The 22508-nt window shown below is 40.5% G+C and overlaps 1 protein-coding gene across 4 annotated transcripts in view; it reads left to right on the top strand.

Annotated features, from left to right (window-relative positions):
• INPP5A (inositol polyphosphate-5-phosphatase A) overlaps positions 1–22508 on the top strand; it is a 624592-nt gene that overhangs the window by 585860 nt on the left and 16224 nt on the right. For all 4 annotated transcript variants that reach the window (XM_090057772.1, XM_090057771.1, XM_090057773.1 and 1 more), the window contains one exon: positions 1562–1635. In XM_090057772.1, coding sequence (XP_089913898.1) covers positions 1562–1635 — 74 coding nt within the window. The remainder of the gene's footprint in view (positions 1–1561; positions 1636–22508) is intronic.

Genomic DNA, 22508 nt, shown 5'->3' with positions numbered 1-22508 from the left:
ATAGGACTTGACCCTGCAATCATGTATGATGAGTAATTTTTACTGATATGTAGCCCCGTGAAGTCATTGAGATAACTCGTGAGAAAAATTATCCAGGAGGCCTAATGGATTACAGGATCAGGCTCTTATTTATGGACATAATGTAAATTTATACAAGAATATAGGTAAACACTCTGCCAGAAATCTTCGAGAAAAATGAATACATTTATGACTAGAGATTTGCTAAATATTAAACCTTGTACAAAACCTCTGCAAATGCATATTTTGTATAATCTTTCTCATATGGTAGGGTGAGTAGCAAATTGTAAAGAATTAGTAATGCTTTTTTCTGTGCATGTGCACACGAACATATGTAGATAGACTGTAGGCGGCACTACACTTAGAGATTAAGGGAAGAATGGGTGGGCCATAGGGAGGTAGCTAATCAGTAGTGCAGGTGGTTCAGGTAGCTGCTTTTCACACAGATAATTAATGTGTACAAGTAGCTGCTAATTGTACATTTCAGGAATGATTTATGAGGTGGCAGGGGGGAGAGAGGGACACAATCTAATTTCTTTCGGAACCTCGGCCATTCATACAATGGTATCAGCACAGCTGTGAGATGGGACATGATTAATGAACAGTGGGTAAACACACAGCCCTCATACAGGGTCCTGTTTTGATGACATGCTTGTCAAAATAGAAAGTGGCACTTACTCAGAGCAATGGTCAGTTAACAGTGCAGATTATGAGCTTTTTACCCACTAATTCACTTGTACGTCAGACATAACACCAACTCTGGTTCTGAAATAAGGTTGTTTATGGCCATCAGAATGGTTATTGGTGTAACATAGACTGTTATCATTGACTTCTATGAACAGGTTTGTGTTGATGAACAAAAGATTACAGATATTTATTTTCTTTGCAGTCGTATAAAAGAAAAACACATTTGGCAAGGACTGATATATTTACATAGCACATTAAAACTAGACTTACAAATGTGCCTGTTAAATATCTGTCATCATTACTATACCTTAGCTGCCCTTTTGGAACACAATTCTAGATAGTCTCAGACATGCACCACCCAAAAGTAGGTTTCAAAAATACTCTTTGTCTTGGTTTGAAAGAAATGATTTTGCACATCCTTGTGTTTATTCTGCCTTCGTACCTGGCCAGAGATATCTAATATTGCATTTTTACTGACAGTTTGTAAATTTAATTAGGCTACCATTTAGCTGCCAAGGTATTTATCTCAGAGAAGATTGCTGATTAAGTTAGAAATATCTGAACATCCTGAGATAGTAAATATACGGTGCAGATTCTTTATATCTCAGTTTAAAAAGTAAAAGTTCCCTGTTTCACACAGAGATACCAAAGAATGCTTTTAACAACATTATTAAAGTATTTTACATGAACTTTGTATTGAATTTTTGTCTATTTAATGCGTGCTTTAATTAAGCTATACAATCAAAGCCTGTGATTGTTTAAAAAAGAATCAGTGTTACGAATTGATATGAAAAAATCTTTAAATTATAATATATCAATAAAAAAGACAAGTAAAATTCAATTTTATTTTTTTCAGCTTTTAGAATTTGACAGAGAGCTGTCAGTTTTTAAAGACAGATTGTATGAACTGGACATCTCATTTCCTCCCAGGTAAGATGTGTACACAGTGAATTTATTTAATTAGATACCTAAATTGTAGTTTCAGTTAATGCTATGGAGTGTGTGTGAGAGAGAAAATATAATCATGATTTGTTCCCTTCCTAAATTGTTAGAGTTCTTCCTATATTCCTTCAAGTACTAGTATATATAGTGACATCTTGCAGACACCAATGCTGATAGTGTTCTCTTGTGTGTAAAAAGCCTAACTACTAGATTCAGTTGGTCCTAGATGTGTTTTTGAAATAAAACTGATGACAGTAGCACACTGGAGTCTCTTGTTACTGTATATCTGTTCATAGATCTTCAGTTTATAGCTGATTTGATACTCAAAACTTGTGACTGGATTGGGAATTAGTGTAACAGCAGCAACAGCAAAATACAAGCTTTGTTTCAAATCTTTGAAGAATATCCCTAACAGGTGAAACTGGCACAACATAGAATATGCCTTGAGCAAAAGGTGGAACTGAATAATCAAATTTCTTTGACCACATTAAGTTAAAAGATAAATATCCTAAAAAATAGATTATATTTTTCAGTTTTAATAAATATGTTATTGTAAGAATAGCAATATAATTTGCTCTTCAAATATGGAATTTTTAACCTGATTTGGTCCCCGTAGCTGAATTTTAACAGGATTAGACATGTAGCAAAAACAAGATGGTTATCAGATGATGATTCTATCCCCTTTTTTAAATCTGTCACCCTATTCTAAGTAGCTCTCAGGTTTCTTGGGGTGGAGGGGGGTTAGAAAAAAAATATATAGATTTCAGGAGAAAAAAACTTGAATTGAGTTGCAAGAAGCCATGGATAACAGTGAGTCCTGTTAAATCAAAGATAGCATTGCAGTTCTGTATAGTTTAGTATAATGTTGAATGTATGTATTTTGCAACACTTACGTATTGTTGTATTGCTATTTTTTCCTCTGGGGGTAGACACAAAAATATTACCCGTGTGTTTTAGTACTGAGGAAAAAAAATTTGGAAAGCTTGCCTTTTCACTGCCATAATCTTGTTACATCTCAACAGCCAGATGCGATACTGATTATATTGATCCCTAGAGACAATGGAAGTATGCATGAAGAGGTTACCACTGCTCTAAATAGTTCTTATTGATTGAGTATGATAACAGAAGACCAGCAGTGTGTAAATCTCCAAGTGTATTTCATTAGCTCTGTAATGGTCAAGGCGGGAGAGGGAAAATGAATGTGTTACTAAGAACTAGACCACCACTAAATTTTACCAATCTTAGCACTTACTTAAAAGAAATTTTCATTTGCTTAATTATTAATGAAAACTATTGGTGTAAGATAAGTTTATCTGATAACATCTAACATTTATTATATTATTTTGAGGTATGACTTAGAATTTAAAAATATACTAATACAAATATACATGTTAGTACTTCAGCTGTTATTACCAATTGCATTGACATAACCATATTACTATGCTGCCATTAGGAACTTAGCCCCTGGCATCCAAGCAGGTAATATGGCACCTTATTAAAGGTGGTGATAATAGTATCCCCTTTCATTAAAATTGACATCAGTTGCCATTAAAAAAGATGCTGTTTCTGCTTGTTTATAACTTTGCCAAACATTTACCATTTGGATTGGGATGTTTTGTAATGAGTGATTGAGTTAAGCAGAGGGTTTTTGGAAAATTTTAGCCAAAACATTCAGCAGTTTGAAAAAACAAGACTGGCAAGGAAATATAGACTGCTTGCAGAAGTTATAAAAAAAAAAAAAAACACACCAAACCCAAAAATCCACACTTTACTAGAAGAAGCAGCTCATTACTTTTACCCAGCTCCACAGCATCTGTATAGATTGGGCACTTCAGCGGGGGGTGGGGGGGGTTGGTGCTTTTATCTAACGGCTGATTTAATCTCTCCCTTATGTTCAGTGACCCTAGGTAGCACTTAATTCTAGCATTTCCTAATTTCTGAATGCTTGTCTTTGCAATCTCTGGTGTCCTTTTAACAGTTATGTGTGTGAAAAGTATAGTAACTCCTGTCAAATGAGGTAACCAGCAAAATTGTGCTTGAAATAGCTTTGTCTTGACTGAGAGTGTGAAAACAAACTGTTAAACTGTTAGACATTTCTGCTACCATTTAGTCAGTTCAACAGTTAAAGCTGTAGGAACCATAGCTAAAGACAGAGATGTGTTTTGAGTGGGTAGAACTAACTGGAGTAATAGTGGAGAAATCATTCCTTACATCAAGTTTATATACCAATGTAAATTACACCAGGATCACAAACAGACAGATGGGCAGTTCTTCCAGGGTAGCAGGCACTGATATTGTACCTTGCAGCTACTTGGCAAGGGTTTGCGTTTGCAGTGGTTACCCTGGAATAGAAGTGGGCAGGCATACCCTAAACTAATGTCATGTGCTAGAGGTGTATGAAATGAGCCATATTTTATTCGGATTTTGCCCAAATCGGGAACAGTGATTCTATTCGTTGATTTGGATCACTCCCTGATTCGACACGGCTAAATTTGAATCTGAAGATTTGATGCAGATTCAGAGAATCAGCAATCTGGCCATAGACACAGCTTTAAGTGTTCTTTCTACATACCTTGAGGTACCAGATGAGGCTCATGAACATTATGATTGTGGGGCAGATGAAGCGTCCCACAGGAGCATGGGGGGGGCTCCCCGCATGCTTGGCAGCGAACCCAAAAGTGGACCAGAAGAACTTCCAGGCCACTTCTGGGTCTGCTGGGGGGTGTTGCCCACCCCCGCCCCGCCCCGTATCCCTCTGGCTCAGCAATCTGCCACAGGGGGACCCCAGGAGGCACCAGTTGCCCAGCTGGGGGGTACAAGGAGCCCTCCCTGTGCACTCCCCAGCAGACCCAGCGGTGGACCAGAAATGCTTCTGGTCTACTTCCAGGTCTGCTGCCAAGCACACTGGAGAGCCCCTGCGCTCCTGTGGGACACTCCATGCACCCCAGCATTCACGAGCCCCCTAGTACTTTGAGGGATGTAGCAAAAACATTTAAAGCTGTGTCTATGTCCTAGTCTCCGAATGTTTCTGAATCTCTCCAAATCAATTTGGAGGGTTCCGAGTCGATTCAGAGGGATTAAAGGGTCTCCTGATTCGATTTGTATTCAGAGATCCGTTCACCGAATCGGGCCAGATCAAATCAGGGACCTAAGCTTCACACAACCCTAATGTGTACCAAATAGAATTTTCCCTATGATTCTTTGAGGAATGATTCTCCACCCAATTTGTCAATGTTTAGGGGTTTGAATACTCTTATTTCCCAGGCATATCTGTTGAGATGCTTAGTATCTAAATACTGAGGCACAAAACAGTAAAAATATACAAATAATGTATTACTTTGATGCCAATTATAGAAACATATTAGTAGGAACAAAAAAAGTTAATAAAAAGATTAGACTGGAGATGACCCAAAGACCCAATATATAAATATGTATTACGAATTTAAAATCCAAATGTCTTCCCTTGCAACAGCTAAGACATCCGTAGAATCTAGGGTTTAATTTTGGTTTTTAGGCTCACTCCAGAGGTCATATGGAGATAGTATAAAATTCCTTTGGATTTGCAAAAGCAAAATGAAGGTGGTCAAGATCCAAGTTCTATTTTATTTGAGCTGTCAGATTTGGTGAATTCAGATGAAATGTTTCAGTTCTAGCCCCTCTACCAGGAAGACTTCCTGTTGCCAGAAACAAATTAAAAACTGATACCTCATATTACATTAAGTATTTTAGGAATATTGGAATATCACACATGCCCTGCCCAAAGCAAAACTGATGTTTAGAGTGTTCCCCTCCCACTTTTCCTAATTTGTTCTTTTTATTTTGTTTTAAAATTCAGGAGCATATGACAAAAGAATCCCACCTAAGTGCTGAATAACAAAGATTCGATCCTATAATATTTTTGTAGTTATTAAAGAATAGAAGTCTTACTTTAGGGATATCCGAGTAAGGAGAACTGGGTTGGATCTCATATTCTTAGGGCTGCTACAGACAAAACCCACCTAGTTTCACTTATGCAATTAAACACATTGATTTCAATTGGGCTATTATTATTGTTGTTACTGTTCTTTATTTTTGGTATTTCAGTAGTTTTCAAAATATGCCAGAAAGAAGAAACAGAAGTGTTGATAAGCAAAAAGCAAAATGTGATGAATTGTAATTTGTTTTTGCTAAGAACCTATTCAGTCAACCAAGAATTTAATGCTTTATTTTAATTAGCAGTTTCCCATCCATTTTTTCTCTGTGTTGTTTTTCCTCTTCTGAAATAATTCTTGTTCTATATTTCACAGACTTGGCCACTTCCTAAGATGGTAGATGTAATGATTAGGTGATAACTGAGTCACATTTACATGTAATATTTATTAGATTTTTATTAACCAAGAAAAGGTGGAAACACTGCTGTAAGTTTTGAAACTGCTATTTTAAGCTTCTTAGTATGCTTAGCTGAAAAGTGTATGGCACATCACTTTGTTCTACAACTGTAACAAAGGCTTTCTTCACTGGGGAGTGAGAGAAGATCTAAAGACACTTTTTGTGTTAGGCTTATGTGCTTGATAAATGAACATTTGAATTGTAAAGGAAGTTGTAAAAGATTGTAAAGATAGCATTAAATAGAAATTTCTATTTTTTCTGGTTTACAAATCCACATTAATATTTATGATAATGAATACTTGAATACAAAACTTTGGCATGTATGAAGTTAAGGTAGGACTTGTTAGATCAAAAATCCAGTGGTGTAATTTCAGCATTCTCTTTGTATTTCATCCTTTTCATGTTGAGCTACTTTGCCTATATGGTATTTCTTTATATAGACTTTGATTGCATGAAATAAGTGCATCAAGTCAGCACTTAAACACAATACAAAAATATATTATTTTTAATTTTTCTATACAGAGTTTGTAAATAAAACTTTGCCATCATTTGTTTTTTAATTCTGCTTCACCAGGGGTCATGCCAGAGATCACTGATTTATCCTATTGATGGCATCTTATACTTTCTTCCTTTTTAATTAGGGACAATAAGACAGAATAAATTTATTCTGTCTTGTGGCACATTATATTTTTAATTGTGCTCCATGGATTAGGTCTGCAAATTGTGGCTGTATGCTCTTTGCAGTTCCCAGCACATTACCTTCCAAGAATAAAAATAAAAGGATAGAATATCGTATGTAAAACATTGTTGAGTAAATTCCATATTACAATCGCTACCTGTCAAAAAAATGCACACAGTAATAGGAACCACATATAGTTCTTTCCTTTATTTGCTTAGCCATTTATTCATGCAGCTGATTTGCACATAGAAGTATGCAAAATGTCATGACAAACTTATTAGTAGACTTTTTTCTTAAAATATTAACATTAGGATTAAGAGTTATCATGGCATTATGATGAACAGGAGGTTATATACATTTGACTTATAATAATGTATCTAGAACAGGGTTCAGCAACCCCCAGCACACATGTCGAGCATGGCACGCAAGGCCATTTTGCTCAGCACGCCACCGCCAGCCCAGGCTCTAAGCAGCTGCTTCCAGCCACAGAGCCCAGGCTGTTCCCAGCAGGTGGCTGGGAGACTGCAAGCCCTGCTGTGAATAAGCCAGGCTGTATGGGCCGGCTGCAGCTGGGAGGCTGCAAACAGCTGCACCGGCATGTAAGCACTCTGGCACCTTCCAAGGTACACATTGTGGTTTTTTTGGTACTCCAGCCAAAAAATGCCGCCTACCTCTGATGTGGAGCACAAGTGGCCAGTAGGTAGGCTGTGTATGGAACATGACAGATCAAGGAGGGTGCAGTGGAAGGTAGAGCTGGGAGCAGAAATCAGAGCAGCAGCTTGGGCAGGTGGAAGGGACAGGAGAGGTGTTAGGGAGGGTGCAAGCCTTATTTTTGCCACACCTGCAATAAAGTTGGCCCCCCACTGGTCTTGAGCCATTCCAATTCACATTTTTAAAAATGAAATCTTGCATTCTGTGGAATTTGCCATAGAAGCTGTATAAATTGCAGAGGGTTGGGGGGGGAAACAAGACAGTGGATTGAAATCTTAGCTTAGCCAATAATAATGTTGTCATTATCTTCAGGGGTGAAGGTTTTCACCCTGGGTGGGTCTCAGTCCTGTTCTAGAGACATCTAACCAAAATAATGTTACAGTTCATAACATAGGAGATGTAGAAACTGACAGGTGAAAACGTATCATTTTATTATTCTATGTGCTGCATAGGCTTCCCATTGAATACCAATTCCAGTACACGGCCTGTAACAGGGGGCCTTCTCAGGGCAAATTTAACTGTGGCCCGCCCACTTGTTTCAGAGCTAATCACCCACCTTCTCACCTTCCATGCCTTGTTGGAATTTAATTAGTTAATGATGTAATTAAGAGGGAGGCTGCCCATTTCCTGCCCTGATGCCAGGGGGCGCTATCTGCAGCTCCACTGCTCCCCTACACTACGGCCCAAGCCTCGCAGATGGCATTTAGATGCTATCATAATCACCAGCCCCCACTCTGGGCCCCAGAATCCTCCTAATTGAACCCCACCTGGATTCCTTTCCTCAGGCGGTCTCATCCACCTTCATACCAGGCAGCATAGCTCCCTGAGCTCGTTCCCCTTCGGGTGTGGTCCCCCCAGGACCTTTGGCTCACTAGCCCTGGCCCACCTCCAGGCCAGTCTGAGCCCCAGGCGCACAGCTCTTGGGTGTTCCTAGCAGTAGGACCCTGGCCCTTTGACCCTTCCAGTCCTGGCCTCAGCATTGACCAGTCAGGGGAAGTTCAGACAGGCATGAGTCTATGGCCTCACTCTTTCTCCATGGAGTCCACCTTCCAGACCTTCCAACAAGGGGTAACCCACCCAGTAGTGAGGGCTAGGGGTTAAGGCACCCCAACCCCCCTTCCACCAGGGTGGTAACTGGCCTGGCATTTCCTGGGGGCTCCTGCACCACTGGGAGTCTCACCAGGCCACCCACTCCTGGCAGGGTGCAGTTTTAGGTCATGCCCAGGACCAGGAGCCTCCTGACCATCCCCTACATCTCCTCCCTTACCTCCAGATGATACCTGCAGCCAGGCAATGTTGTTACCTAGCCTCCAGCAGCAGAACTGCCCTGTTTATATGGGCAGCCTTAGGTTCAAAATGGCTGCCCTCATCAGGCACCTGGCAACTACCAGCTCCAGGCCCTTAAAGTGGCAGGCACAACCAGTGCCCTGCCACAAGGTGCTATCTCAAACTAAACTAAGACTTGACACCCCTCTTCTCTCTTCCTCCTCCTGTGCAAATTTTAGCCACAACTTCTAAAATTCTTGAGTCCACAGTATTGGTAAAGCTGATAAAGTCTAGGTCCAAATGTGTAGGCATCAAACAAACCATGTTTTTGGTGTAGGTATCCCCATCTATTATAATATCCACTGTAGAACATTATTGTATCCTCATACCACCATTTTTGTTACAATATAAGGTTCAGTTTTCCCAGGTAATAAGTCTTAATTTGGCCAACAAGATCTTTCTTCCGTAACTCATAAGTTAATAGGTTATTTGTCAAGATAGAAGGCTAGAAAAAAATTATCTACTACTATACTTTACCTGATTTTTTAAATCTCTCTTATCTGTATAGATACTATGGTAAGAGATGTAGGCATGGCAGAGAGAAAAATAATCTCTCTTCCAGGAAGCATGCCTCACTCTGTGGTCAGTACTTTTATTGTGTATCTTAAAGAATGGGGATTGAATTACTGACTTCCATGTGTAGTGCTTCCTATGCACAATGCCACTTCAACATCTTGTGCTACAGCAATCTCATATGCAAAGATGTTTCTCTAGTGGGGATTCATTTAACAAATCTTTCTTATAATAAGGACAAGAAAAATATTTTTTCTTTAATAATAGCATCTGTTACAATTCTCAAAAGACCAATAACAGAAGACCAGTAACTCTTACTTTAAAAAAAAGTTATGGTAAATAGTGTTAGCTTGCAAGAATAGCATTTTAGGCTGTGTCCAGACAAGTGTGGATGTGCAGTGTGTGGCACTGCAGACCCATCTGCAGCACTACACATGCAGGCATTCACACTGCTACCTTGCAGCGTGGGAATGCGTTTTGACCCAGGGAGATCCCAGGGTCAAAAAAACCCACACCCAAAAAAAGTGGGGCAGCACACATGAGCAGTGTGCATCACCCAAAACTGGAGCCTGGCCAGCTGCAGCCACCCTCCAGCTGCCAGCACCACATTCAGGCTGCCAGCCAGGCTCCTGGCTGCAGGAGCACCATGGCTGTGGCTCCCTGAGACCCCCAGGACCTCAAGTAAGGCTGCTGGATCAGCACAGTTGCTGGCCCTGCCTCTCCTACTGCACAAGGTGTGCCACTGCTGCTTGTCTGTAGGGAGACACACAGTCCTACTCATTTGGAAACAGCTTAAGAGTTTTGATTTATTTTGAAGATATAGTTCATGTCTTAAGGTTATAAGTAAATATCAAATCTGATTCTTGCACATTTTCCTTCTTGCTTAAAAGTTTAAATGAATCCTATGAATCTTGCGTCTGCATCTTTTGGGGACGTATTTTATATATATTTCACATGTCTTAATATGAGAGAGAATTGCATCTGCTTCTTTCATAATCAGTTTCTGTCTGTGTCTTTTTTCCATTTCAAAGGGAATAAAGAAAGCATGATTACGTGGGCGTATGTTTTTAGGCTTAATGAAGATCATGCTTATTTAAAGAAACGAATAGATTTTTTTTCTAGAAAAACTGCCAACTTGTGCTGTACTTTTTAGATGAATCTGCTTATAAGCAGTTGTTTTTCTGAAATTTTCTCCTTAAAAGTTGCAACATCTTGTATTAATGAAATGTAAATGATCGCTCTCTAGATTTGATTTTCTACAGATTCTTTTGCTTCATTATGCAGTGCTGTAAAGTTTGCTGGCTTCCATTTAGAAAAAAGAATCACAGTATTTTGAGTCTTGCCAGCTAAGACTATACTTAGGGCAGCTAAAGAAACTTAAATTCTCGTGCCTTGTTTTAAAGAATGTGATACAAGCTGTAAATTCATATCACTTATGCTCAAGAAGTCATCAGTCAGGTCAGGCGTGACAAGTCTGAACACTGCACACTCTTGTGATGAATTTGGCTTTCCCATGTTAGTTGTGGTCCTGGAGCCAGAGAGGCATGACACTGCTGTGATGAAGTGCTAGCAGTCTGACAAGAAGAGTCAAGATGACTTGTTTAGGTATGGGAAACAGTAAACATGTTTGGACACAAAATGAAACGGTGATGTATTTTGGTTTTCAGGCAGAGGCAGAAAAGAGAAGAAAGTTGTGTTTTATGAGTAGTTCATACAATCTAATATGTTCATAAGTATCAGAGGAAGACTTACTTTACATTATTTAGCTACCATGGAAGAATGGTAGATAAAAGTACTTTTTTGTGCTTTCTAGGAGTAAACTAACGGAAGGAAAAATGCAAATACAAACAAAAAGCTTGCTTCTTTATGCTTTTTAACAAAATACACTAATTTGGATATGAAATGGTTTTAAATAGTCTCTGTTTAGAAATAATTTTATTATGCACAGTATTGTTATATATATAATACTTTCTACATATTCTAATTTAGAAAGATTTCTATATTTCCTGTATTTCATTATACTGATAAAAAAATATATTACAAATATGAATCATAGGAATGTGCCAGCTTAAGTACTATCCTAACTATATACTACTGTATCCAGTAGTTTTCACCTTTAAAATGGACCTGATATGGGTTGCAGTTTCCCTTTTCACTGTATCTATAGTTTTAGATTGCTCTTCAAGAATCATGAATAGCTCCCACTTTTACAGTCTCTTAGCTTCTCTTTTCAATTGATTGTGGACTACATTTAATAAAGTATGTGAGCTCTTAACACTTGGGACAGAGAAAAGAATGCATCAGGAATCATAATTTACAGGAAACAAAGGAAGGAAGCATCTATTTAGATGTCCAGTTCTTATTGTATTTCACCCTTTAATATATTCAATAACTTTTGAAAAACTGCTTACGTGTAAATAGTTCACCATTACCTTGCTATTCTTGTGCTCATAGTTCTTCCAGGTAAAATTTGAATTCTTCAGCAAGTACCACATATAACATCTTTGTAATTCTGAAAGGAACTTGGAAACATTCCTTATTCCAGTAAGAAATACATTACAATGATTCTTGGTTTTCTCTAAATAATAGTGCAGGTAAATCTTTAAAGTAGAAATACCAGCAGACTCCTTCCCTGCACTGCTATATTTGCCAAGTCTAGACAACTGTGGAGGAAAGAGGAGCATTGATATACAGCTGTCTTTTCACCGTTTGGTGTTTGATAGGAAACTGAGACCAAGCTGATGTCCACTTTAGCAAGTTAATGTACATCTTATATACTTTGCAAGTCTGTGAGGATGAATGACAGAGCAACTTTTTTTGAAGTCCCTGTGGGAAATTTGTTAAGCTAACAATCCATTGGGATAAATAACTGCACAAAAACACAGTCCAATGAAGTTAACAAAACCATGGGAGCCTGGCTTAAACCAGTAAAAGCAGGAAATTCAAATATATATTTAGAATGATTACTTTTGACAAGGGTTTATAATGAGCCATAAAATGTTGATCTGGGCTGAGACTTGGAAAAAGAGGCCTAAACAGAGAAATAAAATATTTACTTTTCTTTAAAAGGCATTTTGGCTTATAATAGGAAAACCTGTTAAACCTTTTTATAGCTATTTTAATACCCCTCAAGTTTGTATGACTTTTTAAAGCCCAGCTGGCATTTAGGTGCTTACAAGTTAGGCACAGCACTACCTAAAGTTTAGACGACAGGCCCCCAGGGTAGAACCCAGAACCTGAGTGAGGCAGCTAGGCTTCCTCTGTAGTTAATGGGGTGGATTAATCACCTCAAAATGAAATCAAAACCAGCCAACATACTGAGTGGGGAACTGCTCAGAGTCAACCCATTCAGTATAGGACACTCTGCCCCCCTGGTTGCGGTTATGGCACTAGACAAAAATAATTTTAGATTCATTGGGCCAGAAAGACAGCACAAGAGGGAGCATGATTCTGTAGCCTAGTTGTTTAAGGCACTGATGTTCAACCTGAGACACTGGCTCCTTGAACCAGATGAATGATGCAGGGCCTGTCCATGAACTTAATCTTGCATGTGGGGTTGGTCAACAGGCCAGATCTAGCATGGAGTCAGCACATAGGTGTGATCCTGTGTCCTGGATCTGACTGCAGAGCAACTTCATGCCAGCGCAGTCTGAAGCATGGGGTGTGACATCTGAACCATAGGACTCCCCATGGATCCAGATAATTGCCACAGCTCTGGGAGCAAATAATGATGCCATTCCTCCCCTGCTGCTTAATTTCTGGACCCATGGGGAGCCCCATGGGCCAGATGACATGGCTCCATGGGCCAAGCCTGGTCCTCAGGCTGGAGGATGAGCATCACTCGTCTAGGGCACCTGGGAAAGGGAAATATTGGACCATTCTCAGGACTATTTCTATATTTGACATTTAAATAATAAACAGTCTTGGGAGCAGAAGTCAGAACCCAAGAGTCTCACTTCTCACTGGGGATACAGAGTCCTGCTCTTTTTTTCTGTGGCCCAATGAGCCTTAAATTCTTTGCTGCACTGTGGTACATCTTCATCTGAACAAATTAAATGTACCCCCCACCCAGAATAACCGGTAGACTGAGCCTGGAGAATGGAACGAGTGACCAACAAACAAATTGAGCCTGGGGCTATCTGACATCCTGGATCAGTGTTTAACCTCAAGCCTACCATGTAAAGCAGGGGTGGCCAACCTGCAGCATGTGTGACACAAGTAGCATGGGAAGATCAGAGAGAAGACAGGTAGCACAGGGGCAGATAGGGCAGGGAGAAGAAAGAAGAGCAGGAGATTGGGCAGGAGAAAGAATTAGAGTAGCACTTGGGGAAGATGCAGGGTGAATTTATGGCACATCTGCCAAGAAGATTGGCCCCCACTAGTTTAAAGGATAGTCTTTTCTTTTTCTTCCTCCTGTAGCCATGTTTTTTTTAAAAAGTAGTGGCCCCTGCTACATTTTTTTTTTTTGTGACCCTATGCTTCAGGCATCATCTGAGAATCCAAATCTACCCTTCCTTCTACAAATTCAAGCCCTGCCAGGTGCTTACTTTTTCTATACAGCCTCCCTGCTGAGCACAAGACTGCTGTGGACAATCAGCCGACTCATTCTTGCTCCATATACAACCAAGGCTGCCAGTTAAACAATAGGCAAACTTAAGTACATGTCACAGCACTGTTCTCAGGCCCCTGCCTGAGATATAGCTGGATTGCAGTCATGCTTTTAGGCATTTGTTAGATGAGCCGCTTCTTCACATGGACAGAAATAGAACAGGTAGGCATCAAGAAAACTTACAAGCAAAAAACTGTAGCACTGATTGACTTTAGGTACTGTCAGAGTTAGACTGCAGTTAAATTGTGCTTTTAGGATGAGACCTTTGGACTTAAAAGCTTCAGTTCCATCTGAGAAATTTTCTGCATCCAGGTTTTAGTCTATAACTTGAACCTGGGGTTTTTTTTAGTTTGAAAATGACAACTTGGGTTTGTTTAACTTTTGTAACTGGATACTGTAAGCTGAAATGATTCTCTCTCAATTAGCATATTAATGGTTTTTAAATTATGCATTTATTTTGATAGATATACATCATGGATTGTGTTGTTTTATAACAGAGTTTGTTCATTCAGTCAAATGCAATTTGCAGCTATCATGGCAACAATTAAGGCAACATAGTAATTAATATATCTAAATGGATGATCAGTTGCTGAAAAGTCGCAGCAGACCTTGTACTGGTGATCATTAGCTTCCATTTTTTTCCAGTCAACTACTTATGTGGGAAAGTTTCCAGAATAACTTTTGAACTTTCCCATCCATCACTTCTGAAAATAGCAAATCTGCAGTCAGGCTTATGTACTAAAAAAAACAACTGTTGTTCTTCTCCAGTGTAAACTATAATGTTTGAGATCATTTGCCTGCTTGGTGTTATAAGAGATTTTCATATTTCCCCATTTGGTCATCCACTTAAGGGGGTAGACATGCAGTTATGTCCAAAAATAAACTCATATCAAGGGTTTGATTCAACATAGCACTTAAGCACACATTTAACTGTTAACCAGGTGAACAATCTCATCCCTTTTCAATAATTAACTTATATTTAGGCCCATTTTGTAGTTCCTTTGTACTTAATGTTTAAAATTAAGCATGTGCTTAACTGTCTTGTTGAATTAATACCTAATTTTCTGTATAAGCCTTATATCAGAAGAATTCCTTGTGAATTTCAGTAGAAAAGTATCAGGACATATCTATATACCATCAAAGCATTGTGCTAGAGAGTGGTGAAGTGAAACATGCCCACTCTGAGTACACTATACCACAAAATGGATGTGTGGCTCCATTAATGTGGGGATGGACGTGCAACAGTCACTCAATCACTTTCTCATATTCACTGGCGTACATCAAGGGGGACCTATACACAAGCAGGGAGACTGCTCCAACACACTGTGATTCCAGTGCATCAGAGCAGACTTGATTAATCGAGTCTGCTGGAACGTGGCAATTACCGTGATCCAGCAGCCTCCTGTGTCTCATGTATCAGTGTCCCCATACTTCAAAATGGCAGCAAGGGTGCTTTATCTAAAGCTCATTGAATGAGCTTTAGATAAAGCACCCTTGCCACCATTTTGAAGTGCGGACACGCAGATACACGAGATGCTGTAGGCGCTTTAATTTGAGCGGCTCTCGGAGATGCTCTAATTAAAGTGCCCTCTCTCCCTCCCCCACAGAGCATGTGTATAAATGCCTAAAGTGACTGCATGACATCTGGTTTGAAAGGTAGGATGCATGGAGTGTGGGGCATGCCATGCTTCTCCTTTTGACAAAATAGGCATGCCATTAGGTTCCATTCTGCCCTGATGGTATGGACCAACAAATATTTACACCATCTTAAGGAGTCTGAGGGAGACTTAGGGTGCAGTTACACTTTGCACTTGGGCTGTAGTAAGTCTGTGGACTGTTAAGCTGCATTAAAGTTAGAACATGATGTGAAATCACATATTAAGAGTTGATACTGTTCCTTGCCTGTAATAGCTCTGACCTGCCACTAGAAGCCAGGCAGGGTTCAAATTACATCTGACTCTTGAGGATATCTGCGATGGTGGGCAGCCGGAAGGAGCCACTGCCTGAGGCACAGGGCAGGCCAGAGGGGTGGGGCTCTTGTCTCATGGGGGCGCGCTAAACTCTTATGGGAGGAGAGGTCCAGCCCTGCTGAGCTCCCCTGTAATTCAAACCCTGGAGCCAGGCCGCCGAGTGCATCCTGGGAGCAGTGCATCCTGGGAAGCTGGAGGACTGCAAAACTGCAAAATGTTTTATCTCCATGGAGCTGACTGAAGTTACCTAAACATGAACTAGATAACACAGCCCAGAGTTCACCCTCACCTGAAGTGGTGTAATTTTTAGGATGCTCAGAGGGCATTTAGCATGAGTTAACAAGCTGTAACATACAGATGCTTGCATTTTAAGTACCCTTAGTATGGTCTAAGTGTAACATGTAATTTACCGTTTATGAATGCATCACGGATGATGCATTGTTTAAGTGTACTGCCTGTCCATTCCTCTCCCAGTGTACATGAGGCTAAACTGCAGTAACTCAGACCTGATCATTCAGGGGTTTAGCTTGCCCCGTTTAATTTCCACTTTCCACAGGATAGAAGTTTTCAAATGAAACAGTTGCAGTGGATTAGCTGACCAAAGTAAATGCACACCTTTAAAATGTTATACAGTAAGTGCTTTTTTGCACCCTATGTTACATATGCAAAGTCCATCTACCCTAAACTGTACTCTTGCCTGTTAGTAATCAATAGTTACTTTCCACTAGAGCACCCTAACTACAGTTTTTGCTCCTGAAAACTTGCATCTTCTTCCTTGCAAAAAGATGCATGATAGTAGAAGATACCATACTCCCCCATTGCCAAGAAGAGAAATAGGCAGTGACATTTTCTCCCCATCAAAAGGCCAGGCAGTTTCAAGTTATCCCTTTTCCATACTTCTCCTCCTGTACTAGTAAGAATAGGAGCAGCGGCTGTCCCTACCTTCAGTTGCATTGCCTCTTCTTAGATACCTAGGAAGTTCTCCCTGTAGGGGGAAGGATGATTACAGGCTCATGGATTCCATTAAATTCATTAGGTGGAGTACAAGCTCAGTGGCCTAAATGGAAATTAAGATGTTTAAAATGTGTATGTTTAAGGCTTCTTCCCTCATTCCTATATTCCCAAGTTTTGAGTCATTCTTTGACTTGGTTTTAAGAAGTTAATATTAATATTTTCATCACATTACACTTTGTAATCCAATGAGGCTCTGATCATTAGGGACTAAATACAGTTCAGATTTTTAAGCTGGCAACTCTGTCAATCACAATCTGAACTGCCTGCCATAAGCAAACAAGTTCAGTTTGAGGCTAGAAAAAAGCCTGGTAGTTAGCAATTATAGCAAAAACGTGGTAAGTGTGAAAAGAAGAAATAAGGACATTGTGGCTAGCCAAGATACAGGTGGGCAATTGTTAACTTAATCACTTCTCTCCATTAATTATTATAATTATTCTTGTAGCTGTAGTATGGAAGAGATATGAGCTGACTTTACCAGGGTTCACACCCACCTACAAGGTTTGCTTTCTGATAAGTCTGCATGCACAGTAATCTCATGTATTAATCATTCTCTTAAAGTGACCTATTCTTGTTTGTCATTGCATTAGGCTGTCATGTAATTTACTGGTTGGACATATGTTCACGTCTCAGATATCCTCTGTGATTTTTTCCCCTCAAGCAGACCCTCTGTATTGACAGTGCCTTAGCTTTGATCATTCTAACCAAGAACGAAGCATCAAATCCCGTTTATTCCTGAGAGAATGTTTCTCTCTTGTAATTCTAACTCTAGTGACTTGTTCTTCCAGATCCTGCTCAGCCTGTAATCTGTATTTATTTTCTACCCTCATATTTTGTTCATGACCTTTTTTTTTTCCAAATATGGTTGGCTTTACTCTAATGGATTGCATAATAACATATATCTTTTTCTGGTCTAACTCCTACTGCAACAAAATGAACTAATTCAGTCCTGAGTAAAACAAGGTCATTTTTAAAGGCGCTCATTTGTTCTTTCCCACATCCAGAGGAAGTCTAGAGAATAACAACTTTACTTCTGGTACTGAGCCTTGTCAGTGCCTTTGTACTCCCTTAATGTTGTTCTTCTTCATAAAGTTTAAAAACCAACTTTAAACTTTATAAAGTGTTTTTGCTTCTGAGGCCCCTTCTACACATTACAGGTATCACATAAGTAACTAGTTAATTGTGTTATTACCCTGAGACCAGCTACCTGTGCAAAGTACCTATCATGCCATAAAAAGCTCCAACTAGCTTTAAAGTTAGACCTCTAAAATAGGTATAATTTTATAGCTGTTTGCTGTTGAGCTTTAATTTGCATGTGTAACAGGGTCTCCCTTCCAGCTGGGAGCCCTGTCAGCTGACGGAGCTCCTAGCTACAGGGGTGCACCGTGTCCAGCCTGGGCTGGGAATCCCACAACTGATGGGACTCAGCCCCAGCAGCTGTGGACGCTGGATGCCCATAGTGTGCCTCCTGGTGCTCCCATTGTATGTGTCCACAGCTGCTGGGGCTGAGAGTCCCTTCAGTTGTGGGACTGCCAGCCCAGGATGGGCATGGTGCACCCCTGTGGCTGGGAGCTCCATCAGCTGTCAGGGCTCCCAGCTGCAAAGGAGACCCTGTTACAGCTGGGACCCAGCAGCCATGGGATGCAGCTACAGTCCCCCAGCCCCAGGTGTTCATGGAGCCCCCAGGCTGGGAGATGCAGCTGCCGTGATCTCCCAGCATCGAGGGCACATGAAACCCCCACAGCTGAGAAATCATGGCAGCTGCATCTCCCAGACCTGGGGATGCATTGGGTGCCCCCACATCTGGGAGCCCCTCAGCTAAGCGGTCTTCCAGCCATGGGAGCTTGCTTTTTGCCAGTGCAAGGGGAGCCCAGGGGTTGCACCGGCAGTAAGGCACGACGGGATCTAATGCGCAATCCCTCAGTTGTGCTTCCTGCCCCATGCAGGTGTGCCCTGGCAGGAAGCACGATTGTATGAATCAGGCATGAGAGCCCATCAGGCCTTTACCTGCATGTGTAGAGGAGCCCTGAGTGTTCCCGTCGAGCTTCCCGCCTGACCTCAGAGCACGCAGCAAAAAACTGCTCAGAGCAACCAGTAAGAGACCGGTAATACACTGCCTCGCCCATCTTGGGTCTGAGCACACCAGACCATTCATGATCTCTAATCATACTGGCTGGTGACATGAGGACTTAGGAACCAAAATAGCGTGAATAGTTTAAGCACATAGATCATTGTTGTCCTTGCTTTAACTACTGTCTTTGCAGATCCTATTTTTATCCTAGAAAGGATGTCTTAGGGAGGTTCCCAAAAAATAAAAAGAACTATTACTTTGCACTTCTAGGGCACCTCCATCCAAATCTCACAAAACACCGCATTAATATTAATGGATTAACTTCAGACACTAATAGAGTTGCTAGTAACTTCCCACAGAATATTCTGGAACGCTGCAGGCTTATCTGAGGGCAAAGCAAGGAAGCAGCTAACCAGCCTAGGAGCAACGATGATCTGATCATTACAAGGGCATCTTCTAACCAGCCCCTATCTCTAGTGTAATCGCAATAATAAGGTTTCTGATGTCATTAATCTTCATTCATTTACAAAGTACAGAGGCTCATGAGTACAGAACTGGCTAAAATCAGACTACACAGAAGGCAGCATCTCAAAATTTACTTTAAAGTTGAGGCAAGGAAGCAAAGTTGGAACATTTCAAGGATAATGTCTTAGCGTTAATGTGTAGCTTGTAATCCTGCTACAACGATACCATATTCTAAACTGCTTCCAAAAAAAAGTTAGGATTTTTAGTCTCTTTAATTGATTTATTTTTCCCATTAATACCTCAAGCTGATGTTAGGATGTGCTGGGCTTTAAGGACAAGAAGGATAAGCAGGACTTACACCATAACTCCAGGCAATGGAGGCATGTTAGTTTTGAACCTGAATCTTTTCCTATATTGTCTCCACTCTGCAATAAATCTTGTTTTCTGTGTTAGTGTAAGTAAAATTATAGACAGCTTTATAACTTACTTTCAGTCAGGCACATTCCCAGAAAAGACATTTAGATCTATCACAATCACATATAATAACTTCAGAATATTTTGCTGAAGCAAGCCAACTGCAGGTGAATTATTCATAGATCAGTTTATCCAGTTGTAATAGTAACAGTATTACATACATTTAGTTGAGTAAAACATTGCATTCATTAAAGCACTAGAGTATGTCATTCATTGTCCACTTGATGCAGAATTATTATTGCTGAATAATTCATTTCTGTTAGCTGGGCTTCTCCATGTCTCCCTTGAACAGTTAAATGCAGCATAAAAGTTGCTATTAGCCATTATTAGCCAGTCTCTCAGTTTTAAACTAGCTAAACACAATACAAAGGGGAGCCAATAGAGTGTTAGTGATATAAAAACTCATTCAGTTTTACATTGTCACCAAGACAGCCCATAGTTTAGCAGTGGACATGGTTTATAATCAATAAGTACAGATCTTCTCTATTGGAGACATTCAAGAGTTAAAAAGGAGATAGGGAGAGAGAGACCAATTATTGCATACTGAAAGACAAGCTGTGTTTTCTTCCTTTTTCTTCTTAATGGAAACATTCCCCCGCATGAAAGCTGACAAATCAGCTGAAGTGTAAAAAGTAACTCTGTGCTTATATCACAGGCACACAAATTGCAGCATAAATGAGATAAAAAAGGTTATGCCAAAGAACAGTATGCCCACCAGAAGTCCATAAAATGACTCAAAAAATGACACTGTCATTAACCTCCCTGCTTTGTGCATTGTATGGAGTTATGGCTCAAGTCCTGTTTACCCTTCTTACCCTTTGCTATTGGATTGCCTGGTTGACCCCCTTCTTATTGTGACCTTTAACTCTGATTGTTAGTTTGATCACCATGGTGTTAGTGTAGCATTTGCAAGTAGCAGCTGTTTAACACATTGTACGTTAACTACTGTGTTTGTAGGCCTGTGTTTACACTCCCGATTTGGCTTAAGTGAGATACATATCACAGCCAGCTACATCACAAAGCATACTGAAGGCTTAGCAGTGTTTTAGTAAATGTAAAGCAGCTAACTTAATTCAAAAAGTAATGTTTGATTGCCTAGCTTTAGTTATTAGGTGCATAAGATAAGCACATAAAGATCAGTTCTGTAGGGAAATCTGTTAGAGAAAAAGCTGGAAAAGTGTGAGTTGTCTATGCCTGTAGAACATTATATCCACCTTCTGAATATAAGGAAAAAACGTAAATGATCATTTAATTAATTCTGTTTTGGGGTAAATGTGCTAAAAACTCACAAAAAAATGAGCCTAGCTCTAGGTACACTGATTTTTGGAAGTCAGGTGCTTGTTTGGCTGGTTGAGGCTTTATGGTAAGGTCACACAGGTATTTAAGTTCAGCTGGGAACAGCAATTGAAGCATCAACAGACTCACTGTCCATTCCACTTTTAGCCTCATGACTCACGAAGCAGCCAGAAAGGGTTCATAATGTCCTCCTAATATATGCCCTGCTGTTAATTATTGCTTTAGTTTAGTTTCAGCTTGGATGTTTTACAAAGTACACAGTAGAATTTTGTGTCAATCACTGGAACCATTTTATTTCAAAATTTTGATTTAGATCAAAACTCTGGTAGTTTTGATATATTGTTCTACTGGGAAGCTTGCCTGTTCCTATATCTTATTAGCATCACTTGAAAACAGAAATATATAAAAAGAAAGGTTTTGAGCACAGCATATTTTGAATGATATGTAAGTTCAAATACTGCTCGTTCTGTAATGCAGCAGTCCTCAACTGAGTGTCCACAGCCCCCTGTGGGCCATAAGCAGGTTTCAGGGGGTCCTCGCTGCCCCCCACCCCACCTCCCCTCTGGGGTAGAACCGCAGCCTGAGGAGAGCAGTGGTGGCTGAGCCATGGTGGTGGGGCAGAGCCGTGGCCCAGCATGCGAGCGGCTGGCCGCAGGAGGAGGTGAGGGCAGCACGGCCTCCCCCCGTGGTCCATTACTCCTTGCGATGCTGGTGGTACAGCTGGCACAGGGGTCCTGGTAGTGACTGAGTCTTGCTGCCCCGCTCTATCCTCCCACTGGGCCATGGACTGATTCAGCCAGGCTGTCGCCCCATGCCTGCTGTGGGCGCATAAATCTTGGGGGGCACATGCCCCCCAACCCTCCCCTAATGCATTACCTATGCCCCCCCAACATCATCTGTGCAACCCCTTGCCCCTCCACACCTTGCCTATGCCCCACATGCATACTGGATAAGCAAAAAAACATGCAGTAAAATATAGCCCACCTGTTGTGTTACAGGTGGGCCATGGAGTTTTTATAGCAAGCTGGGTGGGGGCGTCCCTCAGAAAGAAAAAGGTTGAGAGCCCCTGCTGCAATGCACCAATCAAAACCCCTAGTTCTCATCATTCTAACATTTTGGAAGAGTTTAGATCTGCACCGGGACTTTGTGGTTCAGCCACAACTTTAATGTAATATATTAAAAATAAAATTAGGTATCACAAGCAGCAAATTTAGTAACTGAAAGTAGTCTTCAAGTAGAAAATGTTTCATCTCTCTTTGAAATACAGTGAGGGAGTTTGAGTCTAAGGAGTACTATACATCTGAAACCTGATTAAAATACTGCCCTAATATGCACATAGTCTGAATCTAGAGTATATATAGAATCATA

This window comes from Crocodylus siamensis, chromosome 7, assembly GCF_052110815.1.
Source record: "Crocodylus siamensis isolate JL-2025a chromosome 7, ASM5211081v1, whole genome shotgun sequence".
Lineage (NCBI taxonomy): Eukaryota > Metazoa > Chordata > Crocodylia > Crocodylidae > Crocodylus > Crocodylus siamensis.
Note: the sequence above shows the minus strand (reverse complement) of the source record. Positions and strands in the feature narration are given on the sequence as shown.